Source organism: Corapipo altera, unplaced genomic scaffold, assembly GCF_003945725.1.
Source record: "Corapipo altera isolate COAL_440 unplaced genomic scaffold, ASM394572v1 2, whole genome shotgun sequence".
Taxonomy (NCBI): domain Eukaryota; kingdom Metazoa; phylum Chordata; class Aves; order Passeriformes; family Pipridae; genus Corapipo; species Corapipo altera.
Window position 1 is genome coordinate 9,801,601 of NW_020884890.1, and position 23,630 is coordinate 9,825,230.

General features: G+C 36.4%; 1 protein-coding gene across 7 annotated transcripts in view; it reads left to right on the forward strand.

The window, feature by feature from the left end:
• BCKDHB (branched chain keto acid dehydrogenase E1 subunit beta) overlaps window positions 1-23,630 on the forward strand; it is a 147,235-nt gene that overhangs the window by 26,347 nt on the left and 97,258 nt on the right. For 5 of the 7 annotated variants that reach the window (XM_027644792.1, XM_027644785.1, XM_027644787.1 and 2 more), the window contains exons 7-8: window positions 5,902-5,999; window positions 9,507-9,617. In XM_027644792.1, the coding sequence (XP_027500593.1) occupies window positions 5,902-5,999; window positions 9,507-9,617 (209 nt within the window). Of the gene's footprint in view, window positions 1-5,901; window positions 6,000-9,506; window positions 9,618-11,447; window positions 11,572-14,785; window positions 15,266-23,630 lie in introns of those variants that run through there. The other 2 variants (XM_027644790.1, XM_027644791.1) reach the window with 2 other exon arrangements.

A 23,630-nucleotide genomic window follows, 5' to 3' on the forward strand; every position in this document is an offset into this window, starting at 1 on the left:
CATGATGATGGCCAAGGCATTGAATAGTGAAATTGTATTGCCCCTACCATAACATTTCTTTTTGTTCTAGCTTCATGTTGAATAGATGTGTTTGTTCAGAGAGCTTTGTGATTGATGTTACAGTGGGCGTGTAACATCATTGAAAAAATAAGGTGTCAAAGACATTAATGGGAAGGAGGATTTTCTATCTGTAAAATTAATGTAGGCTTTTGAGCCTTGTCATTTTCCTCTAATGGAGTTTTCTTTCTCCTTATGAGGTCTTTAAGTATTTGTCTAAGAATTTTCTTTTTAGAGTTGCTAATATACTTGGAATTATATATAATACAGCTGAAAATAGGGTGTAGGCGGGGTAGTCTTTAAAACACAGAATACCTGTCCTTATTCATGTTGGCTGAAGCTAATAACGCTTTGTTTAAAACAAACAAAAAAATCAAACCAAACCAAACAAAAAATGACAAAAATCCCACATCCACTACACCCCAACCACCACAAAACTATGTCCTATGCTTCTGTTCCCAAGTGTTGCTATTATTGTTGTAATTAGATGTTGAATGCCAGTGATAGGAGGTCATATGTATCTAGCTTAGGATGTAGAGCCTGAAGTTGCATCTCCAGAATGTTAAGCAGGATGCCAGGTCATTGCTGTTTTATATAAGGTCTTGTGCAGAACCAGTCTTGTGATTTTGCATCTGATGCATACCTCCAAGGAGCTATATAGGCCCACTAATTGCTTTCATTTTTTTTTGTTTGTTTTTGTTTGTTTGGGTTTTTTATTTTGGTTGCTGATGACAGGGCAGGTTTTGCAACATTCAAGCATAGGTTTTTTTCCCCCGTAACGGTAAAGACATTGTACAGAGGAGAAAAGAATCTTCAAAAGTGTTTTGAATTATAAGTCTGGTCTCCAAGGTAAATCAGAGCTGTAGGACAAAATATTTCAGTGCAGCTATCACATGGAAAGTGTGATTGCTTGCTATAGTTTTGGAATAATGAGATTAGCTGAATGTCTTCACAAATGAACACAAATTTGCCTATTCAAATGTATTGTATGCTTGTTCAGACATGTGGTAAAACTAACCATGTTAATAAATGAACATTAATTTCTATATGAATATTTGCTATCCAAACATGCCTTTGCCCACATAAGATACAAGAGTAAATACAGACCTTTAGTCTTCACCTTAGTCATTCTTGTGGATCCCAGGTGAATATCCAAGTAGCATTGCCTTAAGTTCGCCATATTCACACTGTGATGAACCAAGAAGAAAAAGCAAATTCCAAAGTGAAGGACAACTTTGCAAGAATGTTTCGGAAATGTTTTCCAGTTCATTCAAAAAATAACCCACACCTTAAATATCCAAGAGCCCTGACAACACCAAAAGGAGGTAATGGGTTTAAAGCTAAGATCAAAGAATCATAAAATAGTGTTGGTTGCAAATGACCTTTAAAGGTCATCGACTCCAACCCCCACTGCAATGAGCAGGGACATCTTCAACTAGATCAGCTTGCTTGGAACCCTGTCCAACCTGACCTTGAGTGTTTCCAGGGATGGGGCATCCATAGCTTCTGTTGGCAACCTGTTCCAGTGTTTCACCACCGTCATTGTAAAAACCTTATGTCTAATCTAAACTGACCTTTACCCCTCATCCTGTCAGAGCAGACCCTGCTAAAAAGTCCATCTCCAACTATTTTATAAGCCCCCTTTCAGTACTGAAAGGCCACAATAAATTTCCCTGGAGCTTTCTCTTCTCCAGGCTGAACAATCCCAACTCTGTCAGCCTGTCTTCATTGGAGAGGTGCTCCAGCCCTCTGATCATCTTCATGGCCCTCTTCTGGACCTGTTGCAATAGCTCTGTCTTTCCTGTGCAGACAACCCCAGAACTGGATCTTAAACTTTACCTTGGTATCTGTTAATGGTAAATTTTAGAAGTTACAGAAGAGCACTATTTTGTTTGAATGAATTGATAAGTTTCATATTATGCATTAGCTCTAGTGTGCAAACAAGTTGAAATAGTCCTCATATACAGATACATGATTTTATGTATAGGTGTATATATATTGTTATCTATGTGAATATATGTATAAGTAGCTATATATGTATGTAAGACTTATATCATAAAGCAGTAGCTAGACCAGAAAAGAAAAAAAAGTATATTTACCATGCATAGTTGTAGCTAGTAACTGCAGATTTGTACTTGCCATACTGTGAAGCAGGACAGCGCTGCATTTGTGGTTAAGCCCATGTGCCTATTTCTCTAACACAGTCACTCACTTTGCTAGCAGTTTGTTTAGCAGAGGACTTGCTGTTTCTCAGTGCACCTGAGCTCTTTGGAGTGCTCAATGTTACTCTTTTTTGACTTCCCTGGACAGTTATGGCAGTGTCACCCCAACTTGGTTGTACATATATGGAGTGAGAATGACAGTGAGCGTCCCCCAGATGGCTCTTTAGCTTTCAAAACTCTTGAGTGAAGGATCTTAGCCAGTCTAACAGCCCTTTGTGGTCCCCATGGGACCTGATAACTTGTGTTTGGGCCACATGTTATTCCCAGCAGCTGGTGGCCAGGCCCCCTACTTGCTCCTGCTGGTCACACCATAGGCTTAGGGTTTCTGCACCCTGGTTTGTCTCCACTTGCTGGCCCAGTATCTTGTCTTCTCATATTTGTCTCACCAGCAGCTGCTACTTAGTCCTTGCAGCACACTGTCCTTGCACTGGACAGGATTTCCAAAGAAGCTGGGACTGACCACTGCGATGAGGCACAGGGCTCAGTCAGACAAATGTGCTGACCAGCCCTGTTTTATGTGCAATTGACCCCTTCTATAACCCTTTCTGTTTCTTCCCCATTTTGCTCTTTGTCAACCCCATTCACCTTCTTATGCCCTCATCAGCTGATCTAGTTCCACATTTGCTCCAATTCCCTGGACCCTGAGGTTGCAAATTCCTGGTGTGCCCATCGTTTCTCGATAGTCCTTCACTGAGTGTTCCTGACCAAATTTGTTTCTTCTCTTTGCTGTGTTTATTTTCAAGTTTGTGTCTCTATATTTTGTTTAGAGCCTCTTCTTTTTCTTTATCATCCTATTTGACAAGGTCCTCATAAGATAGTTTTACTGAAAGAAACACTCCCATATTCCTCATACCCTTATCAGTAAGTGGGACTGAGCAGGTTTGGCTCTCCTAACTGCCACCCTCATCCTTTGGTGGTTATGTTTGTGTCCCTGTGTGTTCTTCCTTATGGCTTCTTCCTCTTCCTCTATACCCTTTTGCATTATAAAGTTCCTTGTCCAGACACCCTTAAAGGAGCAGATGCTATCTTCTTCCACATCACCATACAAGTGTTCTTCAGAAGTTTTGTGTATGTTAGTTGTCCTTCAATAATATTAGAAAGGAGAAAAGAAATGTAAGCCTTTCTGGGTAAAAATAGAGAGTTAAGTATACAAGTACACATATACAGAGAGAATTCTGTTGCTATTTAACTTACGACATCATGATGTTATTGAAAGTGCTGTAGTGACGTCCCTGTAAATGTCAGAGATACTAAGAAAATATCTGAATTAAAAAGAAAAAGGAGGCTTTGATTTATGAAAAGTAGTTAACAGCCTGTGCAGTGTCAAGAGCACATAATGGTTGTGAATCAAAGGAGAAGATGAGTCACCTTGACATTATCAGGTTTAGACATCTTGTGGAGAACCTACTCTAATGTTTTTTGACCTTTTCAGTTTCATTTAATTGTACTATATATGACATTGGTGGTGTAGAAATAAATACGACTTGCATCACTGGTTGTTATAGAGACAAGACAGGTAAGATGAGAAAACGTGTTTTCTTTCTGCTGTTCAGACTGCTCCTTTAGGAAAACCAACAGATGCTAGAGCCTCTTAAAATTAATGTGATGGCCCTTTTTTGCTGATAATTACAACTTTTTATTAGTTGCTCTATTTGAAACACAACTTAAAATACTTTATTTCTTCAGTAATAGGTGATTGGCCTGCTTTGTATGTAAACATTGTCATCCTGATTTAGATAGTTATTATGAAAGAATATTCATAGAATAGTTTAATATGCTACTTTTCGTCATTATTAGTGGGGAGAGGAGTTTTTGCAAAGGCATATAAAGAAAATCCTGCCAAATCTGGACCTCCTTATAAAATTTTGACTAAGCTGAATTTTGCATTTAAAATTGTCAGGAATTATAGATGAGCTCATCTAATGGACATCTTGTTGCAGAACGGTTTAGCTATCATAAGAAACTCGTTAATTTGTGTAATTTTATTTTATATTTAATTTTCCTGAGTGGATAGAACCATTACACAGAGAAAAAGCTCTTTTTTGTATCATGTACACCTTCCAATTCTTCCTCTTGTGCATCCCACTCACTTCAAAACCTTCTCCTTCATGTCAGTTGCCTGGGTTTCCATTCAAGGGTCCCATTGCATATTTTTAAGTTTCTTGTTCTCCAGGTTTCATGTAGATGACCATCTCATGACAAAGACAGTTATGCAAATCCAATTAGTACAGTCGTGGGTTTTGTTATCTTTCAGAACCTCTTTCTTTTGCCTGGGGTTTTACCATGTGCAAAATCCATAGAAACCTGGTTTGCTTTACTGTCAACCAGTAAAATGCAATGAGCAAGGGCTAGATGTGCCTTTCTTCTCTTTCTTTCCCAGCCCTGTATTCATTTAGCCACTTGTTATTCAAAGAAATTAATGCAGAAAGACACTGATATTTTAGTACATTAAAATTGTTTGCAAATAGTTCTGATTTTTTCCTATATTGAAAAGCACCTTGTGTTTAAAATACATTTTAAATTTTTTTCTTTGATTAAATGAACATTTGTTGTTGAATTATGCTGAAAAAGAATTTCCTGTTATATTTTTAGAAAGATTGATTTAGTTAATATGTATGTCCCTTCTGTGCCTGTTCAGGTAAAGTGATATATCTCTAACGTAAGCATAGACAAAAACGTTTTTACTGTGAGGGTGATCAAATACAGGAACAGGCTGCCCAGAGAAGATGTGGAGTCTCTGACCATGGGAGTACTCAAAACCTAACTGGACATGACCCTGAATGACTGGTGCCGTTGTACTGAGCAGAGGGCTTGGCCTAGGTGGTCTCCAGAGGTCACTTTGTACCTCAACCATTCTGTGCTTCTCTGAAATATGTGATATTTATATATCGTTACTGACAAGGAAAAAAGAAAATCATCTGCTGTAATTAAAAAAAAAATAAATTCGAATTTCATAGAGAAGACAAGATGCCTAATTTTTGCCTACTCTCTCTAATTTTGGTGTATTTTTGGTGAATAGATAACCTTTTTTTAAAGCAGAAATGTTTTGACTAATTTAAAATTGCTATAATGAGAAGTTTTTGCTGACCCTTTATGTGTAGGTTCTGAAAATTTTTCCCTAAATTTAAACATAAAAATGTGGAGCATTGTTCTTGGCAGATATCAGGAGGGTGCTGGCACAGCTGTTCCTTTGTTCCTCCTTGTCTGAGTATTGACGTATAATTTCAAGACTGTCTTGATGATTATTAGAATTTACCGCACTGGTTATTTGACATTTTTTTATCAAAAGTAGCAGTGTCCATCTCCAAATCTGATGCTGATATTTTGACTTGTTATACACCAGGACTTCTTACTGTCTTTTGTATGTGTATATATGCATCTTATTGTGGTATATAACATGAATTAAACTCTACAGTGAATGTATTTTTAACAGTGTAATTAAAAATAATCTGTATTACAGCTAAATCTTTGAAATGAATGCTAATACTTAATGTTATTTTGATCAATTTTTTTAGATGGCAGTAACACTGAAGAAAATTTTTAGTGTATGTTTTTATGAGGTAATATTGAATACTAGAGGAATCTAATGCTTATTTTCCTCTTTTTTCAAAAATTTATTCAGTGGAACAAGTTCCTGTGGAGCCCTACAACATTCCACTGTCTCAAGCTGAGGTGCTGCAGACGGGCAGTGATGTGACAATGGTTGCTTGGGGCACACAGGTTGGTAACGCTCTCACAAGCTATTTGTCACCCAGCAAAGCCTAGGCCATGGGTCAGGTGACGTTTGAATTCAAGCTCACATGCCAGATAATAAACTGCATGCATCTTCCATCACTATATGCTTGAATAAACGTTTATCAGTGTTTGTAGTTATATGAAACCTGCTTTTTATTGTGCAAGTTATTAGTCATTTTCAATTGAAGATGACTCTGGAAATATGGAAGAGGGCCTGTGCAGGAGGTTAATGATTTGTTTATGATTATGAAAGTGACAGATTTAAGAATGGGGCAGTGAGATGTGACTCTGAGGAAGGTGGTGGGAAAGGAAAGTTCAAAATAGTATGCTGAAAGAAAAGTATAGATTTTTACTGCAGGTTTTAAAGAAGTGCAGTCTGGGGTTCCCTTTACACAGAGTTAAAAATTCACTGAACATGTAATACAAATAGGGATTACTGTAGTTTTGATTCTAACAGTTACATTTCAAAGCTGTTCAAGAACATGATTGGACACATACAAACATTGCCAAATTAAGATGTGCAAATATTGAAAAATCTGGTAAGAAAATACACCTTCCTTTTCCAGAAATATAGAAAAGAGAAACTTCAGTATAGTTTGGAATTTCCAGAAATTGCTGTTTTCTTGGCCTGGTTGTATTTGAGAAGCTTTTAGAGGAGAGAGTGTTAAACTTTCATCACAAGAATATTGAATTGATCTCTGGGGTTGTACCTTCTTGTTGTCATCAGTTTCTTTGTTGTTTGGTTTTTGCTTGGCTTTTGTTTGAAATTTGTAGTCTTTGGTGCTTTTCTGTGGTAGTTTCCTTGTCCTCAGACTACTTGATCTCCTTTAGCACTCTCACTGCTGCAGCCCGGGTTCGATTCCCGGTCAGGGAAACTCCCCTGGACAGATGGAGCTCGTCAGCCCTGTAAGGCCATCCATCTAAGAGAAGGTCACTCTAAACAAACCTACATCCTGAGGACCTCACTGCCACTGTCCAAGCTCGCTTGGCCCCGGCAGATGAACCTTAGGATTAAAGGGTGGGCTCAGCTCAGCGCACACTGTGTCTCACCTAAAAAATCCACTGCACAGGCTCGAAGGGTAAAGACCTTTCCCAGATCTTCGTTCGTGAAGACTGGCCATACTTGATCTCCTTTATATCTGTGGTTATTCCTATTAGCTTCTGATACTTTGCACTAGTATTAAATTGTGGACTTCTTAAATATCTTTACTTGTATCATTTCTCTCAATTGGATATTGATAAAGTAGTGGCTTGGAAGCTGGCTATGGAGATTTAATAATATGCTTGATTTACACCACAGGCAGTAGTGCAGAGAGGACTTGGAGTAACACCCTTCAAGAAACCTCTGTACTTTGGTACTTGGAAAAAGTTAAGACAGGCATTTCTTTTGATGTGAGTAGTAATAGAACAGATGTGCAGCCCTAATCCAGATTTAGGAGTTGACCAAACCATGGGTGTGGCTGTGTAATACATCATAGAGATAGATGTTTCACACATATGCAGTAAATCCAGCATGTTCTGGATGTGCCGGGGTTATGCAGATCAAATATGTTCAGTGAGTTTGTGCAGAGAATGTTTGTGGGTTGTGTACCTAAACTTTGATTTCTAACTGTGCTACCAGTCCTACACTTACAGTCAGTAGGCAGAGTGATTGCACATACTCACTGGTAACTTCTCGTACGTTTTTGAACATAAGGGAGTTGCTTGGCTGCTGCTCCAGTGGGGTTCCCTTATGCAAGCTTTCCTGGGTGGTGCTAATGAAGGACAGCAAAGGCTTTTAGTTCCTCTCCAGTTATGCTCAGTCTTTTATTGTCTTTAGCTAATCCTTATCCTCTGTGAGCTAGGTAAGTGTTTTCCCTTTTACGTCAGAGAAATGGCAAAAATATCCATCCCGTGTGCCATATTGAACATTCTCAAACATTCTTCTTACAGCTACAGATGTATTAGAAGTTTAAACAAAAATACTGCAAGCTATACTTCCTCTCTATTACTACAATACTTCTATTGATTTACCTTTTAAAACAGTTCTTTGGTGTTTAGCTGTTCATATTTGCATGATGTAGTTGTGTGTTTAAATCCTTAATCATCTTGTTTCTGTGTATATTTTTTAATCCGTGTAGAATTTATTAATGCTCTCTGACCCTCAGGCAACTGACATGGCCTGACCATGTTGATGTTGTTAAATTCGGTTGACTTCAAGATCAAGATGACCTTATCCAAATTGCTTGTTGGGGATCGTGTTTGGCCTCCAACCCCTTACTATGTCTAGAAATTGCTTGATCGAGGTCTGCCACAGTCCAAAACCTATATTATGAATATTTGAACAATAAAGAGAGCCTCAGATTTTATTGGCAGCATCATATCTAGAAATTTTTTTATCTTCATATCTCATGAGGAAATACTTCATGCTGAGATATTTGTGGAGGATTATCTGAGTTATTGTCGTAACAGTTGTTATTTTCCGTGTTGGAGCATTTGCTTGCACATGTTTATTTTAGGGAAGCCAGTGCTTGAAACACATTTTATTTAAGTGTTTTATAACATAATGTCAGATTACAATTTTGAAGGTATGTAGTATTGCTTTCATTTCCACTCTTATACCTTATGAAAAGGATGGTAATAGATGTGGATTGTTTGACATCTACTGTGACGCAGTTACATATGCTACTGAATAGATTCCTTGACTGGTGGAGGGTGAATAATCTGTATTCCGGTTCAGTAATAGCCTCTCGCTAGAGGGGAATACTTTTTTGTTTTAGTAAAGTGTTAATTACAGTAATCAGATAATGCAACGTTTGTTATGGTGGTATTAAACTATTTGCTGGAAGACCAGTAAATTGTTATATTATCATACTAATGCCCATAGCCTGTGATTGTGGGGATCAGGACTGGATATTTACAGGTAACTTTATGTGGTGTTTACTTTCTCTCCTAGCTGTTTGTAAGATAATACTCTGGAGATGATCAGTCAGTTATCTGTTTCAGTGTTGTAAAAAGTGTAGTTACTGGGACTGCTGGACCCGTCTCTCAGCTTTGTGGCTGAGATCAAGGATAGTGCAGTGTAGAATTTTTGAATGTACATAATGCTTCCTGCAGGATTGCTGGTGACTGCTACATCAAAGTGCATTACTCTGAAGTATTTGGGTCTTAGCTTAGTTACAGTCCTAATAAAAAGCTTCTAAAACTTATTCAAACTAACTACAAATACAACACAGTGAGGCCTGATACTCTTCACTGAAAGATACTTTTCTAGAAAGTGAGAGTTTTGTTCTCAGTGATTCTTTGGTGAAGTTAGTTTTTGGAGAGATGCTAAAATACTAGGAATAATGTAAGTAGTAAATAAGAATGAACTGAGTAATAAATGGTTTTTACTGAAGAGAAATGTCTCTGCTCAACATGCAGATGATATAATCACTGTTAGAATATGCATAATTTATAACAACTTAAACAGAATTTACATTTTTTTTTGGTGATAATACATTGCTTTTTCAGGTACATGTGATCAAAGAGGTGGCAACAATGGCTCAAGAAAAACTTGGTGTGTCCTGTGAAGTTATTGATCTGAGGACCATCTTACCCTGGGATACAGAGACTATTTGCAAGGTAAGAAAATGGTGCACGTTAATTTAAAACCATGACAAACCTAAGCTTTTTTTAAAGACCTACATTTTTTTGCTTTGTATTGTGTGTATTGTTCTGTATCATATATGCAGTGTAAATGCACTTTACATGGACCAAACATTGTTTCAGGATTCAAAATATTGTCAGAATTCATGTTCTTTGCATTGAAACAGAGGGCAGGATTTAATCAGACTTCTACCTGAAAACTTCTTTTCCACAATTTCTGACTCTTTGTATTACCTTTGCAATCTTTAGGTCTGAAAAGATCAGGAGAAATCTTTATCTTTTTTTCCTGCTGTTTTAGTCTAAGACCTTTATCTAGTTTTAGGTCTGCAATAATGTGCCTTGGTTTTGTTTGTCTGTCTTTCTAGAAATAAATGTTTTGATTTAAGATATATGAATACTTGGGTTTGGGAGAAAAGGCAGCATTCTCAAACTATCTAGTTTGAAATTCATGGGTACTGTGAAGTCCTTGTCTTCTTGTGGAAGTCTTTGATTTTGCAAAGCATTTCTTTCAAAACACTGGGCAGCTGAAACTGGAATTTGAATTCCCATATACTGCGAAACCATGGGAAATGGTTATTGTACTTACACATACCTTGGTCTGCTTACCTCTTTCTTCCCCCCTCCATACTGTTTTCTCTTCAGTAGCTAAGAGCTTTTGGGAGGAAAGACCTTGAATTAAATGGAAGGGGAAGTATTTCCCAAAGGTTTTTGTAAATGTGAGTAAGAGTCCAAAGGCACACTTTAAAAAGTGTCATTTGTCAAAATTAAAAAAACACAAACCCACACTAAAACCCACCAAAGCAATTTGAGGCCATTAGAACAAAACTTTATTGGGGAAAACTTGATTTCTCCTCTCCCAATGATTATCTTTTTTTACATTGTCCTGATTTAGCAATTTGGACATTATTTTCAGTTTCTGTAATCTTTTTCCTTCATTTTTCACCTAACTGTTTGGTGAGGTACTTTTAACATTACAAATACATTAATAAACTTAGATTCTGCAAATTAAATGTTAGTATTGTGAGTCATGAAAATTAGTCTTATGTCTCTTCCATGAAACCATGTTTTGTCAAGCTACTTGAGAAATGAGAGGAGAACTACTACCTGAGTGCCATCCAGCAGTACCAATGCTGATGAACGTGCTTTTGGACTGTAATGCTCCGAAAGGTTCTGCAGGTGCTTTTCTTTTTGCATTATTTACAGCATTAACAATTAAAGCATAGCCAAAGGTTTATGCCTCAGTTTGCAGTAATGGCTCCCTTGGTGTAAACTTGGACAAGGTGTGTGGTTAGCACACTAGAGCTGGGAGCTTCCTGGAGGACCCTGGCTATCAACTTGTTGGGTCCTTATTCAGTCTCTGTACACTGGCTCATTTTGTGCTGCTGAACAAATCACTCAGAAAACTGACAGATGTCTGCAACTTTGTTAACTCAGGCCTAGTAACTGTAGTGTACTGAGTTAAGATAACCTAGGGATTAGAAGAGCCATGGGATTGAAAAAGGTGTGTGATTCCATCAAGTGCTTTCTCTGCCTGCAGTTTCTAATTTAAGGCATAATGGTATCATATCTACAGCTAACTCAGACTGTAGAGATATTTAAATGGAGCAGATCACACACACCTCCTTATCTGACTCTCTCTATGTACTTGGAATGCCTTAATTGTGTAGACAAGTGTTCTGTTATTCTGTGGTTGCTCAGTAAGGGCCTTGCTTTTAGTCAGGTAAAGCATAAACATATTAAGTGTGATAAAGGGAAAGATGAGCCATTGATATGCTACTCTGTGGCAAACCTTGTATTTCCCCACAGTTATAATTACCTGAGGGACTGGGAGGAGCAGATTATGAGAGGAAAGATCCATGTTGGAAATCTGCAGTCGACAGTGTCCTGCTGCCCAGTTGTGGATGTGTAACAAGTTGTGTACTTGCATGTATAGCTATGAGTTGCTTCATATAAATTTGCTCTTCTCAGTTGAAATGTTTTCTGTGTTTGTTTGAAGTGTGTTTCACGTTACCTGGATGTACTTTCTAGCTGTAAAAAATGAGATGTGTTGAGTTAGTCATCAATATGAAGAGAAACTTTGGCTCTAATAAATCCTTTACAACCTCTTCTGGAAAAGTAAAATAATTCAATTTTTTTAGCTAAATTTTTTTCCTTCTTTAAAGATTTGAGTTGTCATTCTTTGAAAACAAAGCGTGTCTTTGAATTAGCAGTTAAGTCTGTTTTGTTTGGTTAAAACTGCACTGAAATGCTGTCAGGAAAAAATGCAGCTGTGCATAGGAAGTACAGAGCTTTAGCTGTACAATATTTTGCAAATATGTTCTTTAAAAATAGATACTTCATGAAGATTTTCAGCTCCTGTTCCATTCTAGACATCTTTTAATGTAGCTGTAGCGTAAGTAAAAAGATCATAGAGTGGTTTGGGTCAGAATGGACTTTAAAGATATGTAGTTTCAACCCCTCTGCCGTGGACAGGGACACCTTTTGCTAGACCAGGTTGCTCAGAGCCCCATCCAGCATGGCTTTGAACACTTCCAGGGATGGGGCATCCACAACATCTCTGTGCAACCTCTTCCAGTGACTCACCACTCTCACAGTAAAGATTTTTTCTATTATCTAATCTAAATCTACTCTCTTTCAGTGTGAAGCCATTCCCCTTGTCCTATCACTACATGCCCTTGTAAAAAGTCTCTCTCCATCTTTCTTGTACACACTCTCTAGGTCCTGGAAAGCCACAATCTGGTCATGCCGAAGCCTTCTCTTTCTCAGACTTGAACAATCCCAATTCTCTTAGTCTATCCTCATGGGAGAGGTGCTCTATCCCTTTAAAAGATAGAACAGATGGACCTGTGGCTTTAAATCTGTTTACGATTAAGAGGGTTGTTTCAAGAAAAGTACAGTGCATGTTGGCTAGGCAGTTCAGCTGTTTATTATAATAAATACCAAATAGTAAAGGTTTTTAGCATTGCTCTTATGTTAGTTTGGCTGCAGACTGGTCAGTCTGATGGGAGAAATGTTAAATTCTCTTCTTCTGTAGATCTTGTCTGTTTTGCTCAGCTGAAAATAATTAGTGGTTTGCATTTGTGCATTAGTTGGTTACATTATGCAACACTGAAAACTTTTTAACTTAATTTGCATTCTGGACAGCTTTTAAGGTAATTGCCAATGTAAACAGACGGTTGGAAACTACAGTTCTAGGTGCTTGTTGTTGCCTCATCCCAAGAGGAATTGCTTCTGTCAGCTGTTGCAGTTGACAGTGGCTTACAAGGGTCAGTTTGCGTGATGGGACTTGTTTTTCTCTTCCTGAGATGCCAGTGTCAGGGACCAAGAGAGTAGTTGAAAAGTTGGCTGTACCAGAGGAAGTCCTCAGCTGTCCATTGGTCTGCTTATGTTCTCTTTGCGGGCTCTTAAATGAAAATGGAATTGCTTTTACTCCAGTCCAACCTATAGGCAAATTATAACCTGTTACAGGCTGCCCTTTGCCTCAGGCTATTACTTGCGTCAGCCTCCATAAACATTTTTGTTTTACCTTGTTGTACATCTGTATTTGAAATACGTCCAATGTCTCTTTGTTGTGTTGGATGCAGAGGAAAAGGATGGTGCATGCCTTACGCTGCAACCTTATTGCTCTTCTGCTGGTGCTGGGATGCATGGTCCTTGGCTGATGGGAGTCTGTGTGGTGTTGGAGAGCAGGACTTTGGGTTTTGCTATAAAAACATGCCTCTCTGTTTTACTACTGGGAGGGGTTGTCCTTTGTGATCAGTAAAGGCTGTTATTTTAGTCTTACTTAGCTGGAAATATATGCAGCTTTAAGACTAATATGACAACTGTGCTGTAGACATGCAGAAGGGTGGGTTGAAATTGTTAGTGCTTTGGAGAAGAGCAGTCATATGTCAGAATTTTCATGGCAAACCTAACTGCTTAATCTGCTTTCTGTAGCTTTTTCTATAAAATCAATATTTCCTAGAACTATGAACTGTACTTCACAACTGCCACCAGAGGCCTCTTCTCATCAAGTTAAGCATCTGCTTTGACTTTGCATTGCTCCTATGAGCATGTTTATGAATATATAGCTCTGAGTGAAACATAAACATAAAGAATAAATATAGTGAACATAGATAAGATTGCTGCTTAACTTTACTGATATTTTATTTGCATTTTTAAGATTTCGGGATTATGTTCAGTTTTGAAATGGCTTAGCATTTGTCTTCTGCATAGGGAGATGAGGTTGCAGCTGCCTGGAGCAGACTACCAGTGGCTTTGAATGGATCCCAGCAATAATTGTAACTTTCTTTTTGGTACAATTCCTGAGATTGGTGAATGTCCAAAGAGGGGCTAGATTTTTCTTTTGTCAATCTTCAAATGTCTAAGGAAGAGTAATGAAGTTTGAACTAGTTACAGTAGCTCATAGAGCTGTTCTAGAGAATGGATATCTCCTGAGGGTCATTCTTCCCAGCTGTTCTAGCAGTCTGGTTTTGGATGAGATAAATTGGCCTCTGGAAATGTCATGGTTTAAAAGTTTGATCTTAAAAAAAAAAAAAAAAGGAAGCCCTGGCTGAATGTAATGTAAAGTTAGATGAGATAAGTTGTACCCTCATTGTATAGCTCATAGATGACATCTACTGCTGACATGAGTGGTTGGCCTGTTTGAAAAACATATCTGAAATCTCTTTGCTAGGATAAAAAGAAAGAATCTGTGTGTGTTTTGTGTGTTTTATGTATATTTTTGTACATTAAAACACACGCTGATCTGTAATCTTTCTAAAGTCTTTTACAAGAAAAATGGTGTAGATTCTACAGGTTGTATGTGCTCAGAGCTCTGGTGTATTGCTTCTGAATGAGACATGATGCAATTTCTTGTGCTTTACCCCTAGAGGATTGAAAGCATCAACTCCAAATATGTAGCTGTATAGATCAAGGTAAAAAGTTATGTTATGTGTCAGAAAGTGACACAAGCTTGTTGAGTATGTGCTGCCTTTGGTCCTTCCTTAGGAAATGCAACAGTTCTTAGATTACTGAGCCTCTTGTCTATATGTACATTTTCAGAGCATGATGTCATTTCATGGGCCAGTGAAAAATTTGGTAGGTCTTGTTTATTGTGACAATCTTCACTCATTTTTGACTAAAGCTCTTGCTTTTTTCCCTAGGGCTGGAGTGATGCAGTGGTTATGATTCAAAGAGAGAGGAGTTAGCTGTCTATGGAGTTGTTTTTTTTTTTCCTGAGGGAGAGAATGCATTCCTTGTGCTTATTCTAACATCAACATCCTACATCTGTGTGTTTTATTCATGTATGAGTGGACTGGGATCAAGAAAGATTTCTCCCCGTTATACCTTCACCTGTAAACAGGAACACATGAAATTAATGTTTCTCAACATACCCTGCTGATAACGAAACCTCTGCCTTGACTATACAGTGCTGACTGCCAGCTGTTGCTTGTGCATGCAGACATCTGCATTTAGTGCAGCCACAGGAAAGATGTCAGTTCCTAATCCAGACATTTTCACACTACATAATTGATTAGCTGTGTTATTATTGAAAGACTAAGCTACCATGAAGTGTACTGCTCAAGAAAATGAAACATGAGATGTATAGATAATATCTATAAAAATTTTTTCTTTATAACCTCTGAAACTGTTTAAAGATAATTTTTCTCCCTTTCAGAAATAAAGTTTTCAGACAAAGTTTTATTCTCTTCTGTACACTTAACAGATTAGCTTGGAAGCTTTAAATAGATTAGGCTGTGTGGATTTTTCTGTGTATGAACTGTTGGGTGGTGTGGTATTGATTAAAAAGCCAGTGGCACACTTCCCAGTGCTTCACTGGTCACATTCGGGGTAAAATTCTGTAGTTGTGGTTTTTATATTGAAAAATATGCTTGTGTTACTGGAAGTGGGAAATCTAGCTCAGGATTAAGTATTCTAAAGGGATTCTGCAAGTTACTGTTTTTGTTTCACCCTGAATCCAGCCAAATGTGTTATTTAAACTTTAAACTGATTAGTATCCATCTGCCATTTTTACTTTTGCAGTTGAAAATTTACAAGTGCACATTTCTATGCTTTTGTATTATTTAGAAGACGAATATTTGCCACACATAATGATAAAAATTTGGTTTTATTACCTAATTAGTCATCTTAACCTCCTCTGAACTGTTGCTACTGTAGTGCAAAGAAATGTGGAAAACTATTCCTTCATGACTTAGTAATAAAAGCACTGTAATCTGAACTGCAACATTAAGGGCTTGTGGATTACTGTGAGCATGGATAGCTTGGAATTTTGCGGAGAAATAGCGGTGCCTTTGCAGGAGCATAGTTTATGGATTGACATTGTTAAGGATAGCAATTCTGAAGTTGCTTCTTTAGGACACTAATACAGACAAGGGAAGGGGTGTATGTAGTTCTAGGGACTTGGTGTTGCTTTGCTCTTCTTTAGTCAGGGTTCTGCAGACCTTCCCATTGAGGTCGGCACAAATTCTTGTCAAGCTGCAAAACCATCTGCTGCTCATTGGAAAGAGCAAATCTGAGCAAAAGAGAAAGCAGAGTTCCACAGAGGGAACAGCACTGGGGAGCAGATCAGGGGCAAACTCTGAGTCTGTTTTCCATCAAGGCTTTTTGATGGGAGCCATTTTTACAGCATGTATTAGAGCATTCTCCTTAATGCACAAGTGGCATTTTAGTCAGACATCATCAGCAATTGAATAATTTTCAATAGTAGATCATTGGTGTCCTATACTTAAGAGCCAGCATGTCCTAGCAGACCTATTCATCTACCAGCTTGTTCCCATTCCTTTAAGTTTACTTCATCTATTTGAACTGTGAATAAAGGAAAATCAAGATCAGCAGGTCTGATGTGGTTTTTTTATGCATTAAATGCACTCACCAGGCATCAAACTGTATAGTTGTAGCACAGGTATCCTGGGATCAGATTTATGTTTCTTGGCTATCTATTCTTGAACTTTTGCCATTTTACATGTTGCTGCTTGGATTTCTTACTGAACGGATCTTGTACCTATAAAATATGATTAAAGTTGTACTGCTTACATGATGACAGTTTGTCACTGTTTCCATAAGAAACTTGTGTCTTTTGGTCTTGTAGTTTCAGGTTGCTAGAGTGTGCTGTGGACTGTTCGTTGGCTTCCAGAAGCAGAACACTGGAGCCATGCTTGCAGGCAGTCATTTTAAAGTTATGAGAATATATACATAACCATTTTAGAAACTAATTATTCATATCTTTGCTCATCTATATTGCAAGAAAACTTTGAATGGAACCCTTGTTTTTTGTTCCTATGCATCTTGTTTCAGGAAAGTACTTCAGTGCTGAGGTGTTTGTGGATATACAGTTCTGTTTTCTCCTTTCTCTCTCCCAATATAAAAGTAGTTCTCAGTCTTTTTATATATGTATTCATAAGTGATACTTGAGAAAGAATCTGATTATAGAAAACCTTGAATAGAGAAAAGGCATTTGTGTATAGTTTCTGTTAACATTGAGTACAGTGCTGATGATACCATCCATGAATTCTTCATAAAGCCTTTTCCTTTTTGCTCACATTCCATATTACAAGCTTCAAATTTAAAGGCACTTGTGTAAGTAAATGAGTAGTGGTACATAGTCTATAGTTAAATGTAGCTCCAATTTTTGTGTTTTTTTTTTTTTTTTTTTTTCTTTGCAACTGATGCTGATTGAATGCTAATGGTAGTTGGGATGAAGCTCTGTGATGGTAATCATATATGAATCATTATTCCATAGAGATAGTTATTGCTTCCCTACAGTATTACCCTGTAGCTATTTATCCTGCTATTATCACTTAGTTGAGCCAGCTGCTCTTTTAAACTGTTTTGGTTGGTTGGTTGGTTGTTTTTTGTTTTTTTTTTTTAGAATTTGGATGCTGTAGATTCTTATTATTTGTGCTTTATTAACCTTTACCTCATGAGAATGTAGTTTTAAGTATTTCTGCAATGATTTTAAAGATAATGTTGAAATTTGTGATGCCAGTATTTAACCTGATTTTTAGTGAATTATTGTCTAACAGCATATACATTTATTAATAGCAGAATGCATTGTATTTGGCTTCTTGTAAGTATTTTTCTATTCACAGTGAGCTTTCTGTGAAGACAATCTGAAATGCTTGTAATACAAGCATAGACTATATTGACTGCAGAGATTTCCAAGTGGAAACATTGTTAGGTTTTTTTTTATGGTAAGATTTTTTTTTCATTAAGATATTTTCCAAAGGTCTTAGAACTATACCTGGTAGGATGAGATCTTAAATGCTGACCTGATAGATATATTGATTAGACTTAGTTTTCATTATGCTCTTGTCTTCTCTAATACTACTAATGTGGGACTAGACAAACCATTTACCATCCCTCTTATCTTTGTTTTGTGCTCAAGAGTCCATACTTACAGGCTGCTTTTATTTTTGGTCTGCCATGCAACAATGCTCACTGCAGTTGAAGGATTTCTTCTAAAAAAACTCAGTATATTCTATAGTAACTTTTTCTGGCAATCTACTATGGACTATTCCTAAAATCCCCCAAATCTCTTGAAATTCTTTAGCCTGTTTGACTGATTCCCCCTGCAAGTCTGGTGAGCTGAATTAATGCATAAAATCCTGAATGTCTAATTACTTTCTTGACTCATTATGATAGAAAATAGCTATTTTCTTGTTATATGTATTATATTTTCTTGTTATGCAATTTTTGTTCTCTGACACACATTAAGAACTTTACCATATTGATATATAGTTGTTTTGCCAGTTTATTTTATTTAAAAATAGGTAAGATTTTTATTTATAAAATTATAAAAAGTCTTTAGGGGGAATTAGTTCAAATTGTTTTTTCTTCTCCTTGACGATAGAATATGAAAAATTATGTATAAGAAAAGCAGCCAGAAATTAAGTTAATAAAGTATGGAAAGGTCTTAATCTGAAGCAATCTAAAATAACCATGCTAAACATTAGAATAATCTTAAGCATTTTTTAAAATAGTGTGGTGTGAGGGGAATTGTTCATTCAACCTAAATTTTTTGAAGAAGCTGACAGTATTAGAAATGCTTAACATGATATAATTTTAAGATCAAGCAATTAATTCTTTTTTCCCATTTGATACATGTGTGAAATATTTATCCACTTGCCTGAGCAATATTCTACTTAAACGGTTGTCGCATTACTTGGATCAGCAGTGCAGTGTGCTGTAAGTTGGAACTGTACTTTGGTTTGTGTCTTGTAGCTTAAGACTTGCAATTGTTTACAGAGAATGCTAATCAAACTTTCCAGGTGAGAAAAACAGTAAGTGGTAATTTAAAATCACTTGGTTACAGTATAATGCTTGTGTTGTAGGTGTGCATTTTGATTTCTCCATCCAGCTAAAAACCCCTATATTTCCAGTTTCAGGAATTTAGTTTGTTCTGCAGATGACAAAACTGTAAAACCACTCTTTTGGCATGTGGTCAAACCTTACCACTAAGTATTAATCTATACTACATTGTCATATTTGGCACTTCTGGTGCTTTTACTGACACGCTACCTAGACTTAGATGTTCAAAATAGTGCTGTGATGGAAGGCTGCAAATTTTTTAAGGAGGAAGGGCTTAGAAGGCTTTATTGCAAAAGGGGAATCTATTTTGTATTTAAAGAGTATATGGCATCTATTGCTCATTTGACATTAAACTGGTACACTATTTTAGCACTAAAGGCAAAAGTTGATTTATTACTTTTTTCAAAGTTTTGAAAGCTTTCTTTTAGAAATTTCAGTTTCTTTATTAAATTTAGAATGTGTGTGTTTTCTGTCTGCTTCTCCTTACAGGGAAAATGGAGTTAGCGTTGAGAAGAAAAAAGTAAATTTGGATTATTAAGCACAGTAATGTGACTTTTTGTTTTCCACTTGTTTGTGTTGAAGTATTTGCAGTATGATGGCAACAAATGTTGCACTTTAAAAAGCCTGTGGAAACAATTAATTTCTGATTACCAGCTATGTTTTTTTGTTCATGTTAAAGAAATCTCTTGATGCTGTCGTTTTTTTTTTTGGCTAAGAGCTTAATGGTGTTTTAAATAATGGATTGACTAGAGGAAAATGTGATTTTTAGATCTTAAAAACGATGTCAGCAGTTTATTTTAATATAGTTTTATTTTCCTGTGAAAGAAAATAAATCTTTCAAAGGAGTTGGACTTGATCCTTGTGGGTCCCTTCCAACTCAGCAGATTCTGTGATTCTGTGAATCAGTCTACATAGTCATTTGTAAATTGTCTTTTCTACTGGACAATCAAAATGTATTTTGAGTAGTTAATGCATATGTTACTGGGTATGTATGCATCTAGATTTAAAGGATCATCTACGTCATTTAGGTTTTTAAGTACCATCATGATTGATATATCTATTTTGAAGTTAAGCCTGTGAAAGATATTGGTTGTTAGACCTAATTACACTTACTTGCACTGGTGAAATGTTGCAAAATGTAGAGATTTTCTAGGGGCAATTACTTGTAGTAATTTAAAAGCTAATATATGGACCTTTGCTTATTTCAGAAATGACTTAGTAGCACACTGGAATTTGCCCAATACAAAAGATAAATTTATCTATATATTTTTTTCTCAGTGACTTCAATAGTTGTTAAATATTTAATAGGATTGTAAACTTTTTTGCCTAAAGCAACATAGTGTTAACTAGTTTTCTGACCTGTAGTAGTCTATAATAAAATACCTTTTTTTTTCAGTATTGGGAAAAGATCATTATAAAGGTCGCTGTGAAGCAGAAGACTCATATTCCCCCTCCCTCCTGTATTCTTTATTAATTTAGTATTAATTTCATTATCATCTAAAGTAATGTCAGAACCAACATGATTGTGCAGCCGGATTCAGCAACGTACTGAGGAAATTGCTGATGTGATGAAGTTTTAAGCTTTCTCCATGTGTTCTCAAAATATTGAGCTGCATACATTGGCAAACTTCTAAAGAAATAAAGTATTTACTGATAATACAGAAATTATCGTCTTTAAATAAATAGGAGACCTTGAGCAATCTAAAGTTACATAATTTAGAGACCCAATGCTTTTATAAGTAAACATAATTAGAAATGTGAAAGTATAAAGGAAGAGATTGTGATTTGCATTAGTCAGTGCTTTACAGTTCTTTCTATCATATGCTACCTAAGATATTTGTCAAATTACTCAATTTCTTTGTGCCATGGTCTTGCCATCTATAAAACTTGTATTAATCTCTCATTTTTCTGGTGTTGTCTGATGTAAATACGTTGATTTGTTTGGGCTTCCAGTAAATTTTAAAGCCTTAGATATTTTGTCTAATTTCTTCAAGGCATGACAATACATCCCCTTAGTCCCATTTTCCAATTTTCTGAATTCTGTGTGCCAACCATTTAGTATGTGCTTAACCAATTCCCCTTTGAGGAAAATAAGTGACAACAAAAGCTAAGCAACAGTCTCTCTCTAAAATGAATACATTTCACTCAATAAAATTTTACCTGAGAAATCTAGAAACTGTGATAAACCTGCTCCTGAATAGCTTTTTGCAAAGAGTATCAGAGAGCACAGAATTTGTTATGGAACAGTAAGCTGTAGAGCTTCTGTGAGATGGGGTGGTTTTCTGTAAGCAAATGTTGCTCAGAGTAGGAAAATGGAGAGAACTAGTAAACAACCACATTTTGTTTACTACCTACAGTGCTGGGTAATTGGTCTTCCCTCTGGCCTTTCCACTAGCAAACCAAGTTTTTTAGAGACCTATAACAGATCTACAGCTCTGCTAGTTATTGCTGTCCAAAACCGAAGTGACACTCTGGTCAAATATAGTTTTGCTCCATTGACAAGTTTGGTTCTGTTGTCATGTTCTGAGATGTACAAAACTCCTTGCTATTTCCATGGATCTCTATTTAACGTCTTTCCTCTCTGTCCCCTGCATATGTAGAGGATGCAACTGAGGAGATCTCTACAGGCATTTTAATGATTACAGTGATGTAGAATTAATTCCTGACTTGGAATGAGTGTTATTCAAAAGTATTACATTAGGAAATCAAAGCTTCAGACAAGAAGGGCTCATTTGTGCCTTGTATGGTTCTTATGCCAACTTCATGATTTTCTGTCTGCATCCTATCTGCTGTCAAACGTAACTGCCTTAGTGATTTGGGAGAAAAATATTCATGTGACACATAGTCTAGGACTATCACAATTTCGAAGTGTTTAGAGTAAACACTGCGTCTCAGATATGTTAACAGTATGAAATAAGCAGAAATGAGGGAACAAAGACTATTATTCAGCAGTATTCAGAACTCTGCAGTGAATGAATTACAGGCTTTGAGTATTTATTCTGTCATGGATGAAGATGACTGCTGTCTTGTAGTTGATAAGCATGTAAAGGGTTCAGCATGTCTTTTAAGCTGCTAATCTAAGTGAGAAATACAAATGTCTGTGTATCATGTTGAACAGAAGAAGCCAGATAGTTAATTCTTTTAGGAGTATACACTAAATAGATAAGGAATATTTATAAACTCTTATTGCTCACACTGCTGACTCATTGTGATGCTATGGTGATCAGTACAATAAAAAAAATCTGTATCAGTTAATGGAAGCAGGCTGTTTTTTTCGCAGCTTACTTTCACAGTTTTTCAGCTCATCAGGAGAGGCTATTTAAAAATAAAGTGTATTTCTTGGTCTACAGATAGACTTTCTTTTGTGTACATTTTGAAATTGCTATAATTAGTGATTTTTGGTCTAATGTGTGTTTAAGAGTTCAATGATGATGTGTTTAAGAATTCAGTGTAGCAATGAAATGTAGCTCCTGTGTGTCAAGAAATATCTGTCTCAAATCTGAGGCTTGATTTGGTGTTTGAAGAGATTTCTATTGACATCAGTGACAAATGCATATATTTTGTGGCAGTTTTTATGTATATTAATGCTTTATTGTCCTGTGCTAACCCAGCAAATGTCATTGTCTTACTATAGCTCTAAGAAGCATGTCACTTTTGCACAAAGGCTGTTAAAATAAATGGAAATGGATAATTGGAGAATGAATTTGATGGAATAATGTAGAACTAAAAGGCATATGATTGACCTTTTTAATGTCTTTGAGCATTGGAAGAGGTTCTTATTTTAGTGTAATTTCATCTTTTTATTAGTTTTATCTTGGCTATGGAAGACTTCGATGGAACATACTGGAAGATTGTAATAGTGGCATTTGTCAGAAAATAAAGTCATGGATTATAAAAGTCAAACTTACAATAAAGGAAAGATTGCTGAATATCAACCTCTGTTTACATCATAGAGCTTCAGACTTCTTGTCACATACAATTAGTCCAGAAAACAGGAATAGTAACAACTGCAAATTTATATAGACTGAGTCATCATATATTCTTAATCAGTTGATATCAAGAGGTAATGTTTTACCTTTATTCCAAGGATTGTACCTATAGTCACTCTTCTGGGGAAAAAGAAGTTATATCAAAATTACTGGATTGAGAGACACACATCAAAAAGATCAAACTAATTATTGCAGAAGCAACAGGGTTACTACTTAAATAGAAAATAATTACTGTCTCATGTTTGACGGTATTTTTATGGAAACTGAAATTAAAAAGTTACAGGCAAATTACTGAGGATGCTATGTTAACTATTTAAAAATCTGAACAGCATAGTAGGAATGTTCCGTTAAATGGAGGTCTGGAAAAAAAACCCAAACAGAACTCTCAGATATATGTTCCATGGATTTTGGATTTGGCCTTACCATCTCTTCTCTTCCCATGCAATGCTATGAAGGGATAGAAATGAATTGATTGCTTCACTTTGGATAACAACATTGTGATAAAAAATGAAAAATAATTACTATGTGAGTAGTAAAGCTTGGTTTTATATGGATTCATGTTCCATATTTCCTGCCTTTCACCATTCCATATTCTCCATTTATCTATATTAGGATACTCAGCTCTTCTCTGAAATGGCTGGCTAAACTAAAAAGAGAATTTACTGATGCGTACTGGTTGCTGAAAGAGCTG